This window comes from Malus sylvestris, chromosome 8, assembly GCF_916048215.2.
Source record: "Malus sylvestris chromosome 8, drMalSylv7.2, whole genome shotgun sequence".
NCBI classification, from domain to species: domain Eukaryota; kingdom Viridiplantae; phylum Streptophyta; class Magnoliopsida; order Rosales; family Rosaceae; genus Malus; species Malus sylvestris.
The window spans coordinates 2,266,899-2,287,766 of NC_062267.1; the positions used below are offsets into that span (position 1 = coordinate 2,266,899).

At 39.2% G+C, this 20,868-nt stretch overlaps 4 protein-coding genes and 1 pseudogene across 6 annotated transcripts; all 5 read right to left on the bottom strand.

Moving 5' to 3' along the window:
- Positions 1 to 231: 231 nt before the first annotated feature.
- Positions 232 to 4,329, bottom strand: LOC126632823 (J domain-containing protein required for chloroplast accumulation response 1-like). 2 transcript variants are annotated; one of them, XM_050303318.1, is made up of 9 exons: positions 3,338 to 4,329; positions 2,469 to 3,220; positions 1,965 to 2,380; positions 1,755 to 1,860; positions 1,386 to 1,453; positions 1,164 to 1,235; positions 1,009 to 1,086; positions 618 to 794; positions 232 to 499 (listed from the first exon to the last, which is right to left on the bottom strand). In XM_050303318.1, the coding sequence occupies exons 1-9, from the start codon at positions 3,811 to 3,813 to the stop codon at positions 461 to 463; spliced, it is 2,184 nt and encodes a 727-aa protein (XP_050159275.1). In that variant the 5' UTR covers positions 3,814 to 4,329; the 3' UTR covers positions 232 to 460. The 2 variants fall into 2 exon arrangements, with proteins under 2 accessions (XP_050159275.1, XP_050159276.1); XM_050303319.1 differs by having other exon boundaries at positions 1,386 to 1,447; positions 3,338 to 4,300.
- A 105-nt stretch (positions 4,330 to 4,434) lies between these two features.
- On the bottom strand, positions 4,435 to 7,423 carry LOC126632824 (arabinosyltransferase RRA3-like). Its single transcript, XM_050303320.1, has 2 exons — positions 6,928 to 7,423; positions 4,435 to 5,824 (listed from the first exon to the last, which is right to left on the bottom strand). Exons 1-2 carry the CDS (start codon positions 7,114 to 7,116, stop codon positions 4,706 to 4,708), a joined length of 1,308 nt encoding a protein of 435 aa, XP_050159277.1. The 5' UTR covers positions 7,117 to 7,423; the 3' UTR covers positions 4,435 to 4,705.
- Positions 7,424 to 8,162: 739 nt separating this feature from the next.
- LOC126633334 (probable protein phosphatase 2C 55) lies at positions 8,163 to 11,668 on the bottom strand. 2 transcript variants are annotated; one of them, XM_050303914.1, is made up of 5 exons: positions 11,507 to 11,668; positions 10,238 to 11,155; positions 9,418 to 9,742; positions 8,989 to 9,138; positions 8,163 to 8,617 (listed from the first exon to the last, which is right to left on the bottom strand). In XM_050303914.1, the coding sequence occupies exons 2-5, from the start codon at positions 10,984 to 10,986 to the stop codon at positions 8,321 to 8,323; spliced, it is 1,521 nt and encodes a 506-aa protein (XP_050159871.1). In that variant the 5' UTR covers positions 10,987 to 11,155; positions 11,507 to 11,668; the 3' UTR covers positions 8,163 to 8,320. The 2 variants fall into 2 exon arrangements, with proteins under 2 accessions (XP_050159871.1, XP_050159872.1); XM_050303915.1 differs by having other exon boundaries at positions 10,238 to 11,259; positions 11,507 to 11,645.
- Positions 11,669 to 13,368: 1,700 nt separating this feature from the next.
- On the bottom strand, positions 13,369 to 15,793 carry LOC126633444 (cytochrome P450 734A1-like). Its single transcript, XM_050304054.1, has 4 exons — positions 15,186 to 15,793; positions 14,682 to 14,926; positions 14,174 to 14,537; positions 13,369 to 14,049 (listed from the first exon to the last, which is right to left on the bottom strand). Exons 1-4 carry the CDS (start codon positions 15,672 to 15,674, stop codon positions 13,630 to 13,632), a joined length of 1,518 nt encoding a protein of 505 aa, XP_050160011.1. The 5' UTR covers positions 15,675 to 15,793; the 3' UTR covers positions 13,369 to 13,629.
- A 1,585-nt stretch (positions 15,794 to 17,378) lies between these two features.
- Positions 17,379 to 20,614, bottom strand: LOC126632363 (cytochrome P450 734A1-like; annotated as a pseudogene).
- Between the last annotated feature and the right edge of the window lie 254 nt (positions 20,615 to 20,868).

Below are 20,868 nucleotides of genomic sequence, written 5' to 3' on the forward strand. Positions count from 1 at the left end.
CTATTTATTTTTTTTTATCGTTAAAACTCAAAATTTTCAAGTCATTTTCATTAGTTTTCCTTTATTCAAGGGAAATACTATGACTTATTTGAGAAGTGCTTTTAAATGACTAAAAGCGCTTTTAAAAAAAAATTCTTTTTAGATTCCAAAAGTATGTGAAGTACTTCCTGCAAGAAGCACACGTTAGCATTTGTAGGAAGTATTTCAAATGCTCTTAGAGCCAAAAAAACATTTTCTTTGAACGTGATTTCAATAATTTAAAAGTACTTTTCAAGCGAGACCTTAATTTATTTTAATTTACAGAGGGACTGGAACTTGGGTAAAAAGGTACTTTTGCCCTAGTCAACTTATTTACGCCTTATCAGCTTGTGTATATATACGTCGATTTAATTATATACAGTTGAACAAACACGAACTCGACCAATCATAATCTGACACGTGACTTCGGAACAAAACTTTGTCATAGTGAGCCAAGTGAATTGAAATGATCCCAGGCTTCCTGCATTTGCCCAAAACAAGTAAAAAAAAAAAATTCACCACGAGCATTAGTTACTGTTTTTGTAGTAAAAAATGGAGAAATTAGCAGTTGATCGATGGATTCTTAACAGATTACCGACCTGCAAGACATCAAAAACTTTTGCTGCAAGGTATTTGTGATGTGAAGCAGCACCCTTCTGCCGCAGCTTATCCGGGTGTAAACATAGCAGCGCTCTTTGGTACGCTCTTTTCACGGAATTTCCTTCGATTATATCTACAAGAGGTACCGTCTTCCACCCGCTCTCGGGCCAAAGAACCTGCCATGTATCGGTTTAAACCCGCATTAGTTGCTGAATGAGTAGTCAGGCATCAACCTCGTGCTTGAGAAATATTTACTCATGGAAGTCTTCAATCTTAGTGACAAAGAAACGGTGAAGTTTATGCCATGAAGCGTGCTGTTATGCAATATCCGCGGCCACTTTTGAAGATGGAGCAAACTGGAAGGAAAAAAAACAACGAATCAATGCTTACAATTTGCATGGTAGTGAGCAGCGAGCGGATGTTTCCTTCCTTTCCTCTTGACCATTGTAGTATCTTAGCATCAATCGCCTGCAATTTATGGGATGTTACATTACTGCTTTCCGGAAACCATAACAGCATGCTGTGTTTGTTTGTTATATATTTACCTGGAGTTCTTCATGATTGTTGACGGGTTGTGGTTGCGGTTCTTTTTCCTCATCTTGAGTTATTTCTTTCATCTGTCAAGTAGAGTACCTCATCCGAAATTTCGTCATAAATACTGCACTGAAGGATTACGTAGAGACTGGACGAAAGAAAACTAAATTCATAGAAAACGAGCGTAATTTATAGACTACAGGAAGCGGTTCTTTTATATAAGAATTACACACCTGGAAGTTTTCGTGGGAGGACTCATCTGCATCTTCAACGGTAGCATTTGATCCGTTGGGAACTGATCCTGTCAAAGCTCAGAAGTTACTGAATAAGCTGTACGCCTTTCATTAGACTATCACTAGATACGTGGAAAGGTGAAAAGTTACTAAGCCTGCAGTACACTGAAATACAAAGAACTGATGTATGATATCTGTTGAGGATGAATTCGACATTGATGGGAGGAGGGACCTTGCATGGGCTTATAAGAGGTTGGGCGACTCCCCGTGTTGCCATTTGCCAATTGGTTTTATGTTTCTATACCAGTTCTTTCTCTACTTGAGTGGTTAGCTAAGCCACATTCCTTAAACAAGATTAGGAGAACTAACCGGTACTTGATGCAGGGGTGTCCTGCGCGGGAGCATTATTATGTGTATAGGGAGCAGTCTTTGCTTCAATATTTTCTTTCTCTAGCTGTTGGAGATCTTCCTTCATCTGGAAAGAGTAGGAAAAAAAGAGTTATATTCAGAAAAATGTTGAAGAAAACAAAATCATTTCGTTTTTGGCTATGCGAACTCAAACCATTCTGAATTGATTACCATGACGGGAGCATCAGAAAATGTGTTTTTCACATCGGACTTTGGCAAGTCCTTGTTCATTTTTGTTGCGGTAAAACTCGCTTCATTCTCTGCTTTGAAACCACCTTTCTCCTTCATTCCATAGCTCTGACTTCCAAGGTCACTACCATCATATGTGGGTTTACACAAAACTTCTTGGTTGAACATTTTCACAAGGTCCTTCACCTTACCCTTAACTTTGCTTCTCCTGAGATTATCTCCCGAGTTCTTCGGTGAACCTTGGAAACTTGCCTTATTAACTTCAACTTTAGTCGAGTAACTTCTTTTTAAGTGCTGATGTTTTGCAGTCTTATTAGCGCCAACATCTACAGATGATTTTTTGGCGCCTTTAACCACGCTTTCCTTTTTACCACTTGATTTAGTTACCTCATCATTGCCTGCATTGCATATGAAAATTCAGGTGTGGTGTCAGCGGTAGTACATGATGACAGTTACCTCGCCATGACAGTTACGAATTTAACATACCTTGTTGAAGATCTTCATCAAAAGAGAAAGAACGAACATGATTTAGATCTGGCTTGTGAACTTGCTCCATAAGCACGGGAAATTCTTTCTGTCGGTCTTCAGAAGAAGCTGTTTGAAGTAAAGGATGAGGCTCTATATCTTCACTTTTATGGAATGAGATGGTGTTACTGGAAATATCTTCAGCAGTGTCACGAAGGCTGCTGAAGGTTTCTGATTCAGCTACGGGAAGAACCGCTTCCTCAACAAATTGTCGCGGATCTACTTTATCAGGAGTGGTTTCATCAACAAGCAACTCATTTTCTTGTTTGATTAGTTCCACGGTGGGAGACCTAGCATCATTGAGTGGACTCTCAGTAGCAGCGCATTCATTTGTGCTCGACCCTTCCTCGTTTTTAGTTCTTTTCTGCACTCTTGAACCATTCCGCCCCCTAAGAGGCATCACCATTGGCACTCCTTTGCTTGCCCACTTGTAAATCGATAAATGAAACTGAAACGGACTTCTAGAAGTTGCATTTTCCGAACTCTTTGAATCCTTTTCCGAATTCCCTCCTGTGTCTACTTTATCGGATGTAGCCAAGCTCGAGGACCCTTCGCCAACAGGAGAAGAATGTTGGTATGAGGAGCTCCGGCGAGTACTGGATCGAATATCATTTCTCGACTTATCGTGACTTTGGATTGCTCGGTTCGAAAATCTAGAAAGAGAACTCGAACGAGGCAGCTCCACCAGCCCTTTGCTAAATCCGGCGGGGAGGCTGAGAAATTTTGAAGCAAATAAGGTAATTAACGCATGATTGATTCAATATATAATGAACAAAATTAGCAGCTGCTCAAACATATTGTATTTCTTGTTCCTCAAGTTTCTATGGTACCTGAATTGTGCAGGCAGTGAAGAAGCTGCAGAGGGCTCGGTTTTGTGCAGCAGGGGGTGGGCGGGGCTTAGAACCCGAGAACCTGGCGCCGAAGCGAAGGGGTCCCTCTGAAGCCTCCTTGGACTAGAACTGACAGAGTGATTGCCATTAAAGATGTCATCAAAGAAGTCATCGCTCTGGGTCCGTCTTCTGTTCACGGACCCTTCCCCAAACACCGGCTTCTCATTCAAACCGGACCGATCATCATTGTCGTCGTCGTCATCAGCATCCCCTTTCAGTCCGCTGCTCTCGGTAGCTTCGCTGAAGCTGTACCTCATGTCGTTAACAGACCACCGCCTCGGCGGGCCACCAAAGACGTCATGAAAATCAACGTCCGAGTTTTTGGTGGGAGTGTGGGAAGAAGAACCGGAGTTGACGAACGCTCTCTGAGGACTGTAGCCGAGAAGAAGGCTCTCCCGTTGCGAAAATCGCTCCATTTCATTCACCAACCAAGTCCCAACTAGCAATTCATCGAAACATAACTCACAACCAGAAGACAATTTGAATGAGAAAAAACTGGCGGGCAGCTGTTCACGAAACCTTTATATTTCACCGAAACAGTTGCAGGGGAAGATTTTTCGACTTGTCGAAATCGGAATCGAAAGCGAGAATTCAGGAGGAGGAGGTGGGGATCAGGTTAGGAATGTTCGCATGGGATTTTGAGGCCACACAAAACGGGAGAAAGTAACGCGGAATTTGGATGGAAGTGTTTCTGGATAAGTGGAAGAGTCCAAAAGAGTTGGAGGAAGCTATTGCCTTATTGGGCGGTTTGGATTTACGATTTTGTTTTGGTAGGCACCCGAAATCTGTCAATTGCTGTGCATTTTCATGGTGGGCAATTTATCCAAGGATATCAGAAAATTTTGTAGCTAATAAATTTGATACTTCCGGCAATCTATGACCGTCACACTGCTACTTGTAGGATGACTGACTGTAACACCACGAGTCAGTGCGACGGTTTCTCCCAGATCATGTGTCAAACACAATACCATTTCAAAATCCAATCAAGCGAATAAATATGCAGAATTTAAAGACCAAGGATGTCGCAAAGCTGTCGATGATGAAAGATGAGAAACCCTTGAGTTATATTTCTTGGTATAATATGGTACAGAACAACGGTCATCTCAGGAGATATCTGTTGAAACTTAAAATGTTACTATCCATATAAATCGAAAATTTGATAGGAAACACGGGAAAAAGCAAAAAAGAAAGAAGAAATACTGCGAATTGGCCTCAGAATGTGCAGTCGATGTACCCAAACCAGTATCAATTGAATTACAGAGCATGTGTACGTAGATTTTAGGCCATCCGGGAGTCTGTTGAACTATACTACCATTGAGAACCGTCAGGGAAAGGTTCCAGCGCATCTTGCTTGCCGTTGAAGTAGAACTCCATAATTGCCTGCATCCTTGGAAGTTTATCCGGGTGGTAGTTTACATGAAGGATTACTGGTTTCAACTTTTTCAAGTTCGCATCTTTCCTGACCGTCTTGAAGAGGACCTTGCTGTTCATAAAGAGATAGAAATCCATGGTTCTCTTGGAAGCATGAAGGCCACTGTACCCCGGATGAGAAGGGAAAAATAGTTCCTCGTTGAATACCGCTTGGTCCCATGCTTTTTGTGGCCTAGAGAGTCGTTCAGCCACACGATCCAAAAGCTCAATTGCAGGGAGCGTAGGTCTTATGTAAAAGAAACCAGAGTTGTAAACCCATATCCTCATCGTGTGAGCATAACGAGCCCACCCCATAGAGGGTTCGTCAAACACATCATTAAATCCATAAGCTGTATAGTTATTGTGACCATCAGTCATGGACTCTACATCAGAATCTCGATAAAGATGATTGAACGGGTTTTGCAAATATACTATATCAACATCCGAGAGAAGAACACTATAACCTAGTTGCAGAAACTCCCTCAAGATGCGAAACTTCAACCCTGAGACGGCATGGTTACCTCCCTTCTTCGCAATTGGATCAATACCCTCATCCGAATCTCTCTTGTATACAGGAACGTCATTAGCTTTGCAAAATTCTTCAATTTCATCGTCTAATCCTACTACCAGATAATTGGTTATACCAACTTTCTTGATGCTAGTAAACCATACCTCCAACATGACTTTCACATTTGAATTCGCAAGTGCAACTATAAGCTCTTTTTGAACTGCAACTTCCTCCAAGATCTTTGCCAACCTCGGATTCACGGATTCATCAGGAACAACTGTCGGGTTAGTTCTCAAGCCCTTGACGGTACCAAAAGGGCCAGCCTTATGTGGTTTACCTAACACAGAAAACTGCTCATGTGCAAGATCCTTTCCTTGTTCAGACAGACGTAGCTTTTCAGTTAGTTCCTGCACCTCCTTCTTCAACTCGTCATTCTTGTCCGACAATGATGCAATATCGGACCTCAACGAGGTAATCCGTTCTGTTGATTCACACTGTGATGAGCTAACCTGCAAGCAAAAATCGCATAGCCAGCCATATGACATCGTTCCACATTTTAAAAAATTATGCTATTTAGCATTATATCGATACTTCTAAAATACCAATTACAATCTGTGAGCTTAATGCAAACTAAAGATCGATGAGATCAATGCTTCTGGAAGGGCTAAAAGCGTTTTATGACACCGAAAGCACTTCTGACAACGTTTTGCCATAAAAAAGAGAGTAAATTGTATAAATGGTCTCTTAATTTTAACTCAATTGGAGCAATAGTCCCTCAACTAAAAATCCATTACCATTGGTCCATGAACTCATCAAAGCGTGCAGCTATGGTCCCTCAACTAAAAATCCATTATCATTGGTCCCTTAACTTTAATCTAACTGAAGAAATGGTCCCTCAACTTTAACCTAATTGAAGCAATGGTCCCTCAAACTTTAACAATAATGATTCTTCCAACCTAATTTATTTTGACAAAATTCTGACAAAGTTGACGAAATTGACCATAGATACACATTTTGATGAGTTGAGAAACCCCAATTGTAGCAATGGTCCTTCCAACATAACTTATTTTAACAAAATTCTGACGAAGTTGACGATAAGGGTCATAACTACACATTTTGATGAGTTGAGGGACCAATGGTAATAGAATTTTAGTTGAGGACCATTGCTCCAATTTGATTTAAGTTGAGGGACCATTGCTACATTCTAAAAAAAAAACTTGTTTATGGATCGCAGAAACGCTGTTCCGAGAAGCGCCCGCGGAAGAAACACTTGGATTCCTCTCCATAAAATGGGTAAGCTAGCTGACATTCACCTCTTCCAGACCTGCGTAAAGCGGGAGCCGGTACGACCTTTTTTTATAATAAAAGCACTTCCTAACTGCTGGAAGTGCTTTCTGCAATCCCGAACAACACTTCGTAACTGCTTCTGGACTAAATTGATTAGAAACTGAATCCAATTTCTCAGAAAAATGTAAGCTTTACAAGTAAGTTCTATCAGCAAAATGCAGACTGGCATATCAAATCACTAAATGAAGCGATTAAGATATGTAATTAGCGCTAATTAAAAGCGAAAAGGCAACGAGTGAGTAAATTAAGGAAGCGAGATCCAAACCTGGAGATCCGATTTCCCGAATCTGCGGTTTTGGATAGGCCGATCGGAGCTCAGGAACCCGTGAGGAAACAAGTAGGCGACGACGGAGCCGAGTAGGATTCCGATGACAATGGCGGTCACGATTCGAGATCCACGAAACGACTGCGTCTTGTCCCTCATCAACGACCCCTCTCGACGAACTGCCATCATTCCCGCCTTCTTTCACTCTCTCTCTCTCGAGTCGTTCGCAGCCGTTAGCGAGAAAGAGATGAAACAAATCAGTATTCGATTACTGCTCTGCCGGTTGCGGCTGTGGCGGCGGCGGTCGCGGCGGTTGTGGTGGAGTTGCCACTTTCGCTTTCAAAATAACAGCGGAGCAGTGAGGTTGCTCTCTCTCAGGGACCCGAGGAGAGAGGGAAAAGATCGAGCTGGCAAAGATTCGGTGCTTTGCATGTACGGAACTAGAGAACCATCATTGCTGTCTTTGTTTGCACATCGGCCAAGATTTGGTGTTGTTTTTGTGTGTGAAGTTTGTCGTTTTTTGGGTGGACAGTTAATTTAGTTTCAGTTTAACCACGCCTAGTGGGCCTAACAGCGAAAGTCCAGTAAAGAAGGGTTACATAAAAGGATTTTATCGTCGTAATGGCATTTCGGTCTAATAATAATGGGAACTTTAACGAAAAGCACCTGGTACTGTTTACTTTAACGAAAAATCATATTTTTACACTAAAAAGTCAATCATGGTACTATTCACTTTACCCTTTATTTTGTCTTTATCATTAAAACTCAAAGTTTTCAAGCCATTTTCATTAGTTTTCCTAATAATATATTGTTATGTGATATTTACCGTTGTTAGGATTGGATTCTCCGGATTAAACACAAAGGGGGTGTAGAGAGATTATTGTTGTTGTTTGTGTTTTGGGTTATAAAATTCTTTTTTTTTTAATATTTATTTAAAGACAAACTTTGAAAGTTGGATAGATAAATTTTTTCTGTAGTGTATAGATATAAGAAAGTTGGGTTTAAATAAAATTTTCTAGAATAATATTCATCAACTTGATAACAATAAAAAAAAAAAGTGTAAAAAGATAAGATAACTGAGTAGGTTTCTTTATAGTGAATGAAGGTAGTTTAGGAACTAAAGTTGGGCAAATAAATCAAATAAAATTTGTGTAAATAGTAGGTTGGATGTAAAAAGACTCTGATGCGCGCAAATAAGACGAGAAAAGATAAAAAGAAGAATATCACTAAAGGAATAAAAACAAAAGAAAGAAGAATGTAATAAAGTAAAAGTAATGTCATTACAAAAGAAATGCAATGGAATTTTATCCATGTGAGCAAAAAGGGAGATGAAGGAAAGAGGGAGAAATGTAGCATATACATGAGAGAGAGAGAGAGAGTCCAATTGTTTGTATCATGGGTCATTTGAACTGGTCACATATGAAACAACAACGGTTATATCATCAAGCTTGCCGCCATAATGAAGGACCCCAGCATCTTGAGCGGCAGTGGAGAAAGGCGTCTGCCGGTTTCGATCCTGTGCTCGTTGGCGTGCCAACGCTGCAATCTTCTGCGCTGTCACCTGAGGCCCAAAGCCAGCTCTCATGGCATGGACCACTACCGCAGTAATCTCGTTGTTGTACAAGTTGTCGAACAGGCCATCAGTTCCGGCAATTATAACATCCCTGGGTGCAACAGGGACAGTAAAAACCTGAATCAAACAAAACCATCTTAGCTTTGTTATATGTACGACGATCATTCCAGGACATTTGAAACATTAAATGAAAAATCATGAAATCATGTTCTTGACGTCGTAACTTGTTTTTGCAACAAACTCAAATAATCTTTTTTTTTTTTTTTTGAGGACATCGATATTTTTACACTAGAGGGAAGAAGAGTTCAGCTAAACCACACAATGGGTAGCCTAATTTGGTATCGAATTCGCCATCCACAAGATTCGAACCTCTCACTTCTAGGCGAAGAGGAATACCACTAGACTGTAGTACTTAGTGGCAACTCTAACAATCTATTAGCGATATTTATCAACCAGCATAAAGAAATTTGGAAAACATTGCTGCTGACCTGGCCAGAGCTAGGTAGATCACCGTTGTTTCCAGTCCCCAGTTGATAGGAAAAGTTAAAATTATGCTGTTGCACAGGAGATCTAAAGACGGTGGACCCGCCTCGAACCACTATAAACCCACTATCACCTAAATTAACTGCATGAATACCCTGCAGTGAGATAAAAAACAGTTAATGCAAGTCCCTGAATCGTCCCTGAATCGTAAATATGATAAAATAGCATTATTATGAGACCCTTGCAATCCATTTAATCTACAAAAACCACTCTTACAACAAAATAAAACGTAAGAGCTGAGACTTCAATAGTTATTTTTACTACAAAGTTCATTATTTCAGCATATGGCAATTTAAAAGGCCTCAAAATAATGGATATTTGTTCCTTTGATGCAAGCATAAACATCCTGCTTAGAACGAAGAGAAGTTCCACACCTGTTCTGTGAGTGCTATGATGCATGCTGTTGAGGAACCCCTGGCTTTCGTGCTCGAGTGAGCTTTCTCCAATACCCGAGCAGGGTCAATGGCACCCTTGGGCTCCTCCTGAACAGCGGCCACAGAATTAGACATCAGTTCTCTGGAGTACAATCCGGAATTAACACCGAGATCTGCCCAGCCACCAACACCATCCGCCACCCCTATTGCTTGTTCATTTGCACAAATGAAGTGAGCATCCTCCCCGCCAGTTTCCTCTTTATCTGGATGGGGCAGGTAATATGATCCTGAAGTTAGTTTTAGGGACTTTCCATCTGTAATCTTCCTGTAACCATAGCAATGTATGCTTAACAAATGCTGAGACTTATTGCACTAAAAGTAAGACAAATAAAATCAGACCAAATACTTTTCCACTGCAGAATACTTTATATTCCCATAAGTCAGTATTTACGTAATATATGCAGGTTGTTAGTGAACAAAATATACTAAATTAGCAGAGAGAACTAATTGTGACTTGTAATTTGTGAACGCATATAAAGATTTAGTGATTTCTCAATTCTCTTCAAATCTAGAAACCTACAAAATATCCTAACTATATAACTATGCAATTTCTCGTCATATCTAACTTTCAATTAAATTAAAGGAAACCCTAGTAGCAGGATGTCTGTTACACCGAGAGCTAGGAAAAATGAAATCAGTCAAGATGCGCATTTAAAAATAAAATATTATGCCTCTCAACTACATAAGACAACAAATAAATAACATCTCAGAGACAAATATGACAAAGCATTTGAGATAAAAACTGGTCTCTAGAACTTACTCATTAGATGAATCTGCAGAACTTGAAACTTGCCCTTCAGAAGCAGAACTATCGAAAGACACGTCATGGGCAGTCCTTGTAGATGAGCATGTTGATGAACCATGAAATTCTCTTGACCCTGATCCTTCACTTGGGGAGGAATTACACCATCTCTTTCCAACTTCATAAATCAAATACCCATGAATTACATTAGTGTTGGACTGCCCACTTTTATTCAAACTCATGCTAGCTGTTTGAAAACAGTCCGAACTTCTTTTGTTGTATAATGTACAGGCACTTTTGGGTACCATTGCATGAAGCCCAGGCCTTGAAGTTAAATTATCTGGGCAGAATCCCCCAAATAAAGTTCTAGAACCACAAGCAGCCATAGGTTTATTCTGAAACTTACTTCTGGTCACAAACTGACTGGGCTCAGAAAGCACACAATCGATATGATACCCGCAAACCTGAATTGAAGGCCCTGACACAGATGGGGTTGAAATAATGCGCGAAATCTCTTCAACAACAGAAATGTTCCTTCTTTTGTTAACTAGCTGCGAATCCAACCTCGCAGCAAAAACAATGCCTGGTGAAAACAATGCTTGGAGGCCTGAAATAGTTGAAAACGGAGACTGGAACAACTTAGAATTTCCAAACAACAATTTTCCCTGTCCAATTAACCCATCTACTGATTCCTGAAGCGCTCCTTCCTGCCCAACAATCAATCTCTTCAACACAGTCCTAATCTTCGACAAGTAAGAAGATGGCATCTTACCCTCTTAAACAAAACAGCTTAGCTTCAACCCCTCTATTGCAGATAACACAAAGGCCACCCCCGTACGCAAAATTAAATCTCATAACTATATGCACATCCAATCCTACATTAACTAATCACATGATCCCCTATCTCCAGCCAATATATCACAATCGTTCAAAATCCTGAGAAATGAACACAAACGGTGCACATAATCAGCCATCGAAATTCGTATCAGCACAAATTCCGCAGACAAATCTCCATAATCCACAAGCAATCAGATATATCTCTATATAAACCAGAAAATTGAAAATTAAAGAAAACCCAGTAGCCAGCTAACAACAACATGTATCTAATCAGGCAGACGTGAGTTAGGCCAGTTCGTCCGGGCAGCGTACCCGCCCTTCGTAGTTTACAATATAAACCGTATAGCAAAACTCCAGGAAAAAAAAAATTCAAATTCAATCTCCTAAAAGTAACAAAAATCCTACTTAAAATAATGGAAAATAGCTGAATCAAAGAAATAGAAATCTCACCGAGCTTAGCCGCGATCGGATTCGAAGCCCCAATCCAGAAAAATCAAGAACTACATCCCTAATTTCTCCGAGACCCAAAAATCCGACGATCGCCTTCAACGGTTAGAAAAGTGGGGTCCCAGAAAATTCTAATTTCACGGGTTTTATGCTTTCGGGTTTTTTCACTGCAGATGGGGCGTTGAATTTACTGACCATTTAACCACTGGTTGTACTGATATTTACGGAACACTACCGGTAGTTTACGATCTGATACGAGGGTGGTTTGGTAATTGTGTTGACAGCTGAACAGCTAGTTCGGACCGGTACGTGAAGACATTTATCCGTAGTCTTCCAATAATATTGGAGGATAACTGGATATATTAACCAGGGCAAAGATGCCGAGATTATAACAAAAGGCCACAACGAGGCAAGCAACCAAAAAACAAAGACGGAAGTGCAAGGGGAAGAAAAACTTGACACTAAAAAGAAGCAACTAGCATCACCCCTTGCACAACTGAACAAAATTAATGTGGGCAAGGTAGTCTATCAGTGTTAAGTACATGAATAAGTGAAGATGAAGATCTTTCTACCCAAATAAAGTCACACATCTCCACATAACTCTGCGAAACCAAACGGTTAGCAGCCATATTGGCTGATCTTGGAGTCCAAGACCAGCAACAGTCATGGAAGGAATCGCCGACTTTCTTGCACATATAGTTTTACGTTTTGGGAAATTATACACAAACCCCCAAGATTTTATTCTTATCACAAAAAAGCCCTTGACCATAATCATAATTCAATATTTTTTAGGCTAAATTATCACAAAAGATTACTAAAATTGATGGCAATTTCACTTTAGTCTCTCAATTCAAATATTGATCAATATCGTCTCCCAATTTTACTATCATAAATCAATATCGTATCTATCGTTGAACTTTATTAAATATTGTGTTAGTGAGTTGATGTGAGTGGGAAACCACATTAATAAAAGTGTTCCTTCTTTGCATCTTTCCTCCCATAATTGTGATTAGATCAGAATAAAAAATTTGTCATTTCAATTTTCAAATGAGAAGATAAACGATAATGATTATATATGTGTAACACGATGAGAATTGAAGTAGAAGGTAGGTCTTGTTCTGTTCAAAAATGTGGAAGGTAGGTTATAAATTAACGTTTCTACAAATAAAATAAAATAAAGTGGAAGTTAGGTTATGTACATGTAAATGAGAAAATAAATGAGTGGATTTTGATATAATGTTAAACTATCCAAAAGATTAGGAGTGCACTTTTGTCATTTTATATGCGATTTACCCTGAACTTTTATAATTGATTAATTATTCTCCTGAATTTTAGTTTTAGCCGATTACACCCTAAACTTCTACAATTGGGCAATTTCTCCCCGAACTTTAATTTCCTCTTAAACCCTAAAATTCAAATAAAAAGTGTACTGAATGAACTAGTGGAAAAGAAGAAGAAGAAGAGAAAAAATTAAAAAGCAATATGTGTCCACATTAGGGATAAAATTACCTTTTTGCAATTAGAAAAATAAAGTTTTGGGAGAAATTGACCAATTATAAAAATTCATGGGGTATCGGCTAAAATTAAAGTTCAAGGAAAAATTGCCAATTATAAAAGTTTAAGGACGTAATTGGCTAAAATGAAAGCTCATGGGAAAAATTGGCTGTTCCTCACAAGTTCAAAGAAAAATCGACAAACACCTCTTTTTGGAGTGACAATAACAACATCCTAATAATTTTTTTTTTATAATTTGTTGAATAGTAATTCTACTTGAGAGACACACAAAATTGCTCAACAAACACAACCATTTAATTATAATGCGTACCTATTTAAGATGTTTATGAATTTTTTTCCTGATAAAAAGGTAAGTAAAATGCGTTGTTTATTTCACCAAGAAAAATATGACAAATGAGGGCAAATTGACACATTTTAAATGTGACTCATAACCAAAGTAAAAATCAAGAAGCCAAATTGAAAGAACATCATAAGTTATTGATGGGCAAGTACTCTGAAGAACAGAAACCCTAATTTGAAATTGCATGCCAAGCTTTTATTGCATAAATAAATCAACCAAAAAAAAAAAAAAAATCCACCCAAATTTCTTCGTCGGAAAACCTCCAAAATTTTCAGTTTGAAATCTTCGTGAAAAGGATCTGAGCGCCGTACTGGGGCTGTAAAGTTAAAAACAGCATGGGTGCATGAACATATGTTGGTGACACCGTGAAAGAATAGCCCCGGATGATGAGTGCTAACACTAGTTTTGCTTCAACCACGGCCGAAGTTTGACCTGCGCAGATTCGAGGCCCCAGGCCAAATGGGATGAACGAGGCTGAATGCCTTCGAGATTCCAAAAACCTCGATGGATTGAATTCGTGAGCATCTTTTCCCCATATCTCAGTGTCGTGATGGACAGCGATCAACGGCAAATAAAGTTGTGCATCAGCAGGAATTTCCAGGCTCCCGAGCTTAACCTTCTTTGTTGTTTCCCTCATAAGCATCGCGGCTGGAGGGTATAGCCTGAGCGTTTCATTAATGATTATAGTTACCTGTTCAAAAAGTGACAGAAAATAAACAAAATGCGAGGATCAAGCAACTTGTTTCAGTAATTTAAGTACTACTTTAATGGGAATGGATTTCGTTATGCTGGCGAAATAAATGGAACGAGCTTACATTCTTGAGTTCATTCAAATTCTCTGCAACCGGGAGCTGATTGTCTCCGAAAACACGGAATACTTCTTCCCTAGCCTTGCTTTGCCATTCCGGATGCTGTGCCAAAAGTAGTAGTGCCCAAGTCAAAAGATTAGCTGTTGTTTCTTTTCCTGCAAAGTAGAATGTCTTGCATTCATCTATAACTTCCTGTATCCCTAGCTTTTCCTCTTCACCATCCGGATTCTTGTATGGCGTCATTAGCAGACTAAGCAGATTTCTCGAATCTCCCTTCTTTTTGCCATTTTTCGCAATCAACGTCCGTATGGATTCACTACTTTCCTTATCTAATCTCCACCTTTCTCTGTTACTCTTGGTAGGCAAAAACCTGCATGCCAAGAAAACCAATCAATAGAACCGCCTTGTTTAACTAAGAATATCTCAGTAATTAGCGCGTATATAAACGACAACAACGAGGGTAACGAAGGATTAGGAGAACATATATATACGAACAAGGTTTAAATTACTCCACCTGAATCCAGGAATGTAGATGCTCCTTGCGGCCTTACTGAAAAGATGCATTTGTTGTTCTTGCAAGTCGAAAACATGTTTTCCCTCCTCGAAACTGCTTCCGAAAGCCGTCCTCGATATGACTTCCCCTAAGAGCTCATGAAGTTCTTTGTGCACATCCAACTCAAACTCTTCCCTCCCTCCTCTTACGTCCTCCCATTTCTCCAACATCTTCATCGTACTCTCCACAATCCCAGGAACCCAACTCTGTTGTATTAAAACCAGTAACAAATCAAATTTCTAGCCATTTAGTGCTTAACTAACTCGGGGTTCCGCTTCTAATGCGAAACCTTTTTGTTTCACAGTTACACTATCACATTACGTTACTAATGCACCGGATATAATATGAACGGACAAAATTGTTGATACGCTACTCTGAACCTTAAACATAATGTTAAGTAATAAATATGGATATATAGTATTAAATTGATAACGCTAGATGACAGTGCAAGAACGGAGTTCTCACCTTGACACGATCCATTCTAAAGGCCTGGTTCACGATCCTTCTGTGAAAAGCCCATTTGTCGCCCTCGAGGCCAACGAGCCCCCAGTCACCAAGCAAAAACTTAGTCAGAGGTGTGGACGGTACCTTTCTAAACGACCCACCCGAATTGAAAAGGACTTCCTTGATCATATCCGGGTCGGATATTGCCACTCGGGGCCTCAACCCGAACCAGTAAACGAAATTCTTCCCGTACATCAGAGACCACTGGTGGTAAAATGGGGTAATGCGTCGAACAATGTCGTGGTCGAAAGGGAGCGGCTTGGAGACTACTTCCGCGAACATACGGCGGATCTCGGCCGAGTTTCCGACGACCGGACGGTAGGCGGGGCCGCGCAGGCCTTGCTTTTGGAAATAGGTTTGTGTCCTCAGTGGTACCCATATGGTTGAGTACACAAATTTGAAGATGAGGATAAGAAGAAGAGGGAAAGTCAGAAGAAGAAGAAAATGCATCACGAAAGCTTTTCTGGGTTTAAACAAACGCCGCTTCCCACAAAAGCACGGCTGCTGACAGCAGAAGCTGCTTTTTGGCCTGAACAAGTGAAGCTGCTAAGTGAAAGAGTAGTTGGTGGTTCTTATAGAGAGAGAGTTGAGCGGTTGTGTCGATAAGTTTCAATAAGAAAAGTCTTTAGGGAATCTAAGACAGGTTTTTGAAAAGTCATCGGCGATTATTCAAATGACGTTCTATAGTTTACTTTTCAATGTTTAATTTTTAATTTTCGTTTTAAGTGTTAGAGCAAAAGGAGGAGAAATTTTTAGTTATGATGGGAAGGTAAGTGGTACACCACATGTTTTAATAGAAGTAGTAAAAAAATTTATTTTTTAAGTTATTAACTTTTTAGCACACATATCCCACCATTTGTATAGTGACACGTGGTGTATCACCTTGTGTACCGGTCACATTGAAAAATCTCTCCATCGGGAGAAATAGGACTTCCACCACCAATTAATATTCATTTCGTTGGATTATTGGGGTTGTTGATAAAAATATAGAAGCTATATCTACCGTTGGTTTTCCGACGGTTCAAATATAAAAGGGAAGTTGCAGGAATGGCTACCAGCATTCACGTAAAAACCAAGAAAAAAACGAAAATGAGAACGATGATGTGTAGCATTCTCACTTGAGTGGGCTTTGTTTGCCACTCAAAATCAACAGTGGACCCCTTCTTTGAGTCCCTATATACAGTTCTTACATTTAAGGATTTTTTTGAGTTATCCGGCGAGTCTATGTATATTCCGACTCATTAAAAGTCTTTTGTCCCTAGATTTAAGGTATATACAGTTGTATGGACTCCTATTTATGGTCCCATTAGACCATCTCAAAGGATAAAGCTTAAAAATTTTAGCCATAACCCATAAACTGTTATTCTCCTCCAATCTTATGTCTTAAAATTTTAGCCCGAGATTATTAAATAATAATTTTAGCCTAATTTTTTTTCTTGATAACTTTTTTGAAAATAAAATTTATGTAGATTATCCTAATTTATTTTTATGAACATTTTAATTTAAAAATATTTAAATTTCGATAAGTAATTAAAAATCATACAAATACATATGTATTTATAAAGTTTTAAGTGAAATTTGATTTAAATAATTTTCTTAAATTATTTTAGACGTTATATTTAATTTTGGGCTGTCAAATCTTTTTTTTTTTTTTACCATTAGATATGATATATTTTCCCTCTACGGCTTATTTTAGCCCAATGATTAGAGATGGTTTGAGGAGTTTAGAGCTTATATTTTAAATTTTATCTCATGAGTTGGAGATGATCTTATAGATTTCTTTAACATTCATAGCGGGGGAGGACACGTTTTTGTTCGAGCAAAGAAGTGTTGAACTTTCTATTTACCAGAAAAAGAAAAGTGTTGAACTTTCTGACAGCCTAAGAAACTTTTTTTTTTTTGCCTGGTGAGCTGATACTGCTAAATTATTTCCATGAGCTTACTAAAGACAAAAGAAAATGGAAAGTGGAAAGTATATACGTCTCACGTTAAAATTCTTAATTTATTATTAAGGATATTAAAAGTTAGATTGACAAAAGAATAGTTGTCCCATTACTTATTTCGGAAGTCTCCTATTCCTCTTCGTAGCAGTGTGACTGATGTTGAGTTTGCATCTTTTTCTTGTTGACAATTCAATATTCTAAAATGTTGTAATCAGTGAAGAAGGGAAATTCGAACTTGAGTGCAAAAAGAATCAACCAAAGTTACAAGTGAAATTCAACTTACAATCTTAAAGTCACCGGAAATAAAGGGAAGTTCATAGAAAATACAATCAAATATTGCAATATGACTTAAGATATCTGTGTTCTGAAGCTTCATTGTACAATAAGATAAATAAAACCCTAATTAGAATCTCAATTTAAAATCCTGGTAAAGAGGATTTGAGCGCCATATTGTGGCTGCAAGGTTATGAACAACGTTGGGGCATGAACATACGTTGGAGACACCCTGAAAAAATAATGACGGATGATGATAGCTAACACAAGTTTTGCTTCAACAAGAGCCAAGTTTTGGCCTGCACAGATTCGAGGACCCAGACCAAATGGAAAGTACGAGGCTAAATGGCTTCGAGGCTCGGAAAACCTCAGCGGGTTGAACTCGTTAGCATCTTCTCCCCATATCTCAGTGTCGTGATGGACGGCGGTCAAGGCCAAATAAAACTGTGTGTCTGCAGGAATGTCCAGGCTCCCAAGCTTAACCTTCTTTGTTGCTTGCCTCAAAAGCATCACCGCCGGCGGGTAGAGCCTAAGCGTTTCGTTAATGATCATGCTAACCTGTTCAAAACGGGACAGAAAATAAACAACATATGGGGATGCAGCAAATAAGTACAAAATTAACTTTCTTCCCAGCATTGATACGTATACATAGGAAAGACTGCATGGAACTTACGATCTTGAGGTCATTCAAATTATCTGCAACCGGGAGCTTATTGTCCCCCGCCACGCGAATTATTTCTTCCCTAGCTTTGTCTTGCCATTCCACATGCTTTGCCAAGAGCAGAAGTGCCCAGCTCAGAAGATTAGCAGTCGTTTCCTTTCCTGCAAAGTAGAAGGTCTTGCACTCATCTATAACTTCCTCTATCCCTAATTTCTCCTCTTTGCCGTCCTGATTCTTGTAAGGAGACATCAACAGACTAAGCAGATTTGTTGAATCTTCACTTCTTTCGCAGTTACTCGCGATCAACATCCGTATTGATTCACGAGTTTCCTTGTCGAGTCTCCATCTTTCTCGGTTATTCTTGGTAGGCAAAAACCTGCATTCAAAAGAAGTCAATGAGTTTGGAATCAGTCACATTTCGCCGTTGAATTTTTGAAGGAAAGTCACCTGAATCCCGGAATGTAGATGCTCCTGGCTGCCTTGGTGAACAAATGCATTTGTTGTTCTTGTAAGTCGAAAACTCGCTTTCCCTCCTCAAAACTGGTTCCGAAAGCTGTCCTTGATATCACGTCCGCTGAGAGGTCATGAAGGTCTTTGTGCACATCGATTTCGAACTCATCTCTCCCTCCTCTTACATTCTCCCACTTCTCCAACATTTTCATGGTACTCCCCACAATTTCTGGCACCCAACCCTGGCATTCCATAAGAAACCCCAACAAATGTATCAAATTAAACGATATAAGATGTTGTCATTTGATACCTACTAAAAGCCATCGTTTCCGAAAGCATTTGATAGAAAAACTTAAAAAAGTGCTCTTAGTTGAAGAATCACTTATGAGCAAAAGGAACTTACTTTTAATCTTGCATATTATGATATAAAGGCTAAAATATTATTACCTATATCATTAAGCTTAGTACAAAGTTCAGTTGTCGGGACTTAACTCGTGTAATTTACTAATTATTTCTAAACATAAAAAATCCAATTTATCCTTGCACATCTGGCTTGCAAGCTTAATTGTAATATACACAAATTATACTTATTGTAAAAATGGTAAGGTCTTTGTCTCCTCTTTTTCTTCTATTATCTTTTAGAAAAAGAGTAAGGTTTATGTCATTTCATTTTTTATGTGTTTTCTTTTTTATATCAATATTTCTCATACCCTAAAAGTTAAAAAAAAAAACTTAAATTGTTAAAATTAATAAACTACAATAAAGATAGAGTGACTAAAATCTTGTTGGCCAAATAATAATGCCTAAAATGAAATGCCCATTTTAGGAATCTCAATGTTGTTAGAGCAAGTTCACCCCGACCCAATTGTCCCCCAAAACCCCAACAATCCTCTTCCTCACCACCCTAGCCTAATAAGTTTGACCACAGGTGGGCCCAAGACCATCGGACTAAGGAGTCGATTAAAAATAGATCGACTGTGCGTCTGAGGCCATGTGACATCAGTCCCATGCTATAATTTTTTTTTTGCGTTAGGCGCGCGTGACGACTAGTGGTCGAACAAAATGCAGTCGGCGGGGCCCACATTGTAGGCACTCAGGCCATTTGCGAACGTGTAACGTTGGATTTCCCAAATCCGACGGCCCATGGTAATTTTCATTTTTTTAAAATTAAAAAAAAAACCAAAAAAAAGGTATTTATCTGAAAAAGACATTGTGACCACATGGCACAACTTGCACTCTTGGATTGCAAAAAAAATGTCATCCATCAGTCCATATTAATTATGTTAGTAAAAAATGTTTAAAATACAAAAAAAAAAAAAGAATATGAACTGTGGGGTGACCAAGAAGGGACTATTTCTTAAGAAAATGACACGTGATGTGGCGAGATTGGTTAAAAGTTCTATTCGAAATTAAACATAATATTAATTTTTAAGGCGAATTACCCGCACAATTTAATTACAGAATAAAAATATATTAAAAAAATTACTATTCACTAAGATAGCTCAATTGATGGCGAAATTATTGCCATGGGGGTGGACTTCTCTTAATTGGGTTAATAGAGTAATTACCTTGACCCGCTCCATTTTAAAGGCCTGGTTTACGATCCCTCTATGAAAAGCCCATTCTTCTCCGACAAGCCCAAAAAGTCCCTCTCCAAACAAAGTTTTAGTCAAAGGGGTAAACGGTAATTTCGAAACGACCCACTCGTATTCATCAACACTTCCTTGATCATGTCAGGGTCGGATATTGCCCGCCTGGCCCTGGGCCCGAACCAGTACAGGAAAAATTTCCCGTACATGCGGGACCACCTGTGGTAATGTGGGGACGCGCGGGGAAGCATGTCGTGGTCAAAAGGTCCCCGCTTTGAGAGAGATTCCGCGGACAGACGGCGGATCTCGGCCGAGTTCCCAAGGATCGGACGGTAGGCAGGCCCCCGTATGTCTTGCCTTCGGAAGTGATGTTGCGTCCTCAGTGGGACCCACAACGTGGAGTTTACAAATTTGAAGAGGAAGAAAAGGAGAGGAAGGAAAAGAACTGCAAGGAGAAGGAAATGCATCGTGAAATCTCAGAGGAAGAGACAGAGAGAGATAGAGAGAGAGGGGAGAGAGGACTTTTAAGTTCCTAAATACATCATGCGTGACGTACACCAACGTAATCCGCTTGAGAAAACAACTTGTTAGTTGGTAATAAAAAAAATTAGATCGATGCTAAGTAGTAGTGCTGGAAATTTTTTCCGGAAATCCCAAACCAAATAAAAACAAATTCGATCCCATACTGAAAATTTTTCAAACTAATAATACCGAAATTTTCGGCATCC

Excerpts from the sequence above, each read along its gene's own strand:
- LOC126632823 (XM_050303318.1), bottom strand. The coding sequence starts at position 3,813 with ATGGAGCGATTTTCGCAACGGGAGAGCCTTCTTCTCGGCTACAGTCCT. Across the intron at positions 3,221-3,337 it reads TCACTGCCTGCACAATTCAG|CCTCCCCGCCGGATTTAGCA; the intron begins GTACCATAGAAA and ends AAAATTTCTCAG. Across the intron at positions 1,087-1,163 it reads ACAATCATGAAGAACTCCAG|GCGATTGATGCTAAGATACT; the intron begins GTAAATATATAA and ends CATAAATTGCAG.
- LOC126632824 (XM_050303320.1), bottom strand. The coding sequence starts at position 7,116 with ATGATGGCAGTTCGTCGAGAGGGGTCGTTGATGAGGGACAAGACGCAG. Across the intron at positions 5,825-6,927 it reads TCGGGAAATCGGATCTCCAG|GTTAGCTCATCACAGTGTGA; the intron begins GTTTGGATCTCG and ends TTTTGCTTGCAG.
- LOC126633334 (XM_050303914.1), bottom strand. The coding sequence starts at position 10,986 with ATGCCATCTTCTTACTTGTCGAAGATTAGGACTGTGTTGAAGAGATTG. Across the intron at positions 9,743-10,237 it reads TCTGCAGATTCATCTAATGA|GAAGATTACAGATGGAAAGT; the intron begins GTAAGTTCTAGA and ends CTATGGTTACAG. Across the intron at positions 9,139-9,417 it reads TCATAGCACTCACAGAACAG|GGTATTCATGCAGTTAATTT; the intron begins GTGTGGAACTTC and ends ATCTCACTGCAG.
- LOC126633444 (XM_050304054.1), bottom strand. The coding sequence starts at position 15,674 with ATGCATTTTCTTCTTCTTCTGACTTTCCCTCTTCTTCTTATCCTCATC. Across the intron at positions 14,927-15,185 it reads TTAGAATGGATCGTGTCAAG|AGTTGGGTTCCTGGGATTGT; the intron begins GTGAGAACTCCG and ends TTAATACAACAG. Across the intron at positions 14,538-14,681 it reads ATCTACATTCCTGGATTCAG|GTTTTTGCCTACCAAGAGTA; the intron begins GTGGAGTAATTT and ends CTTGGCATGCAG.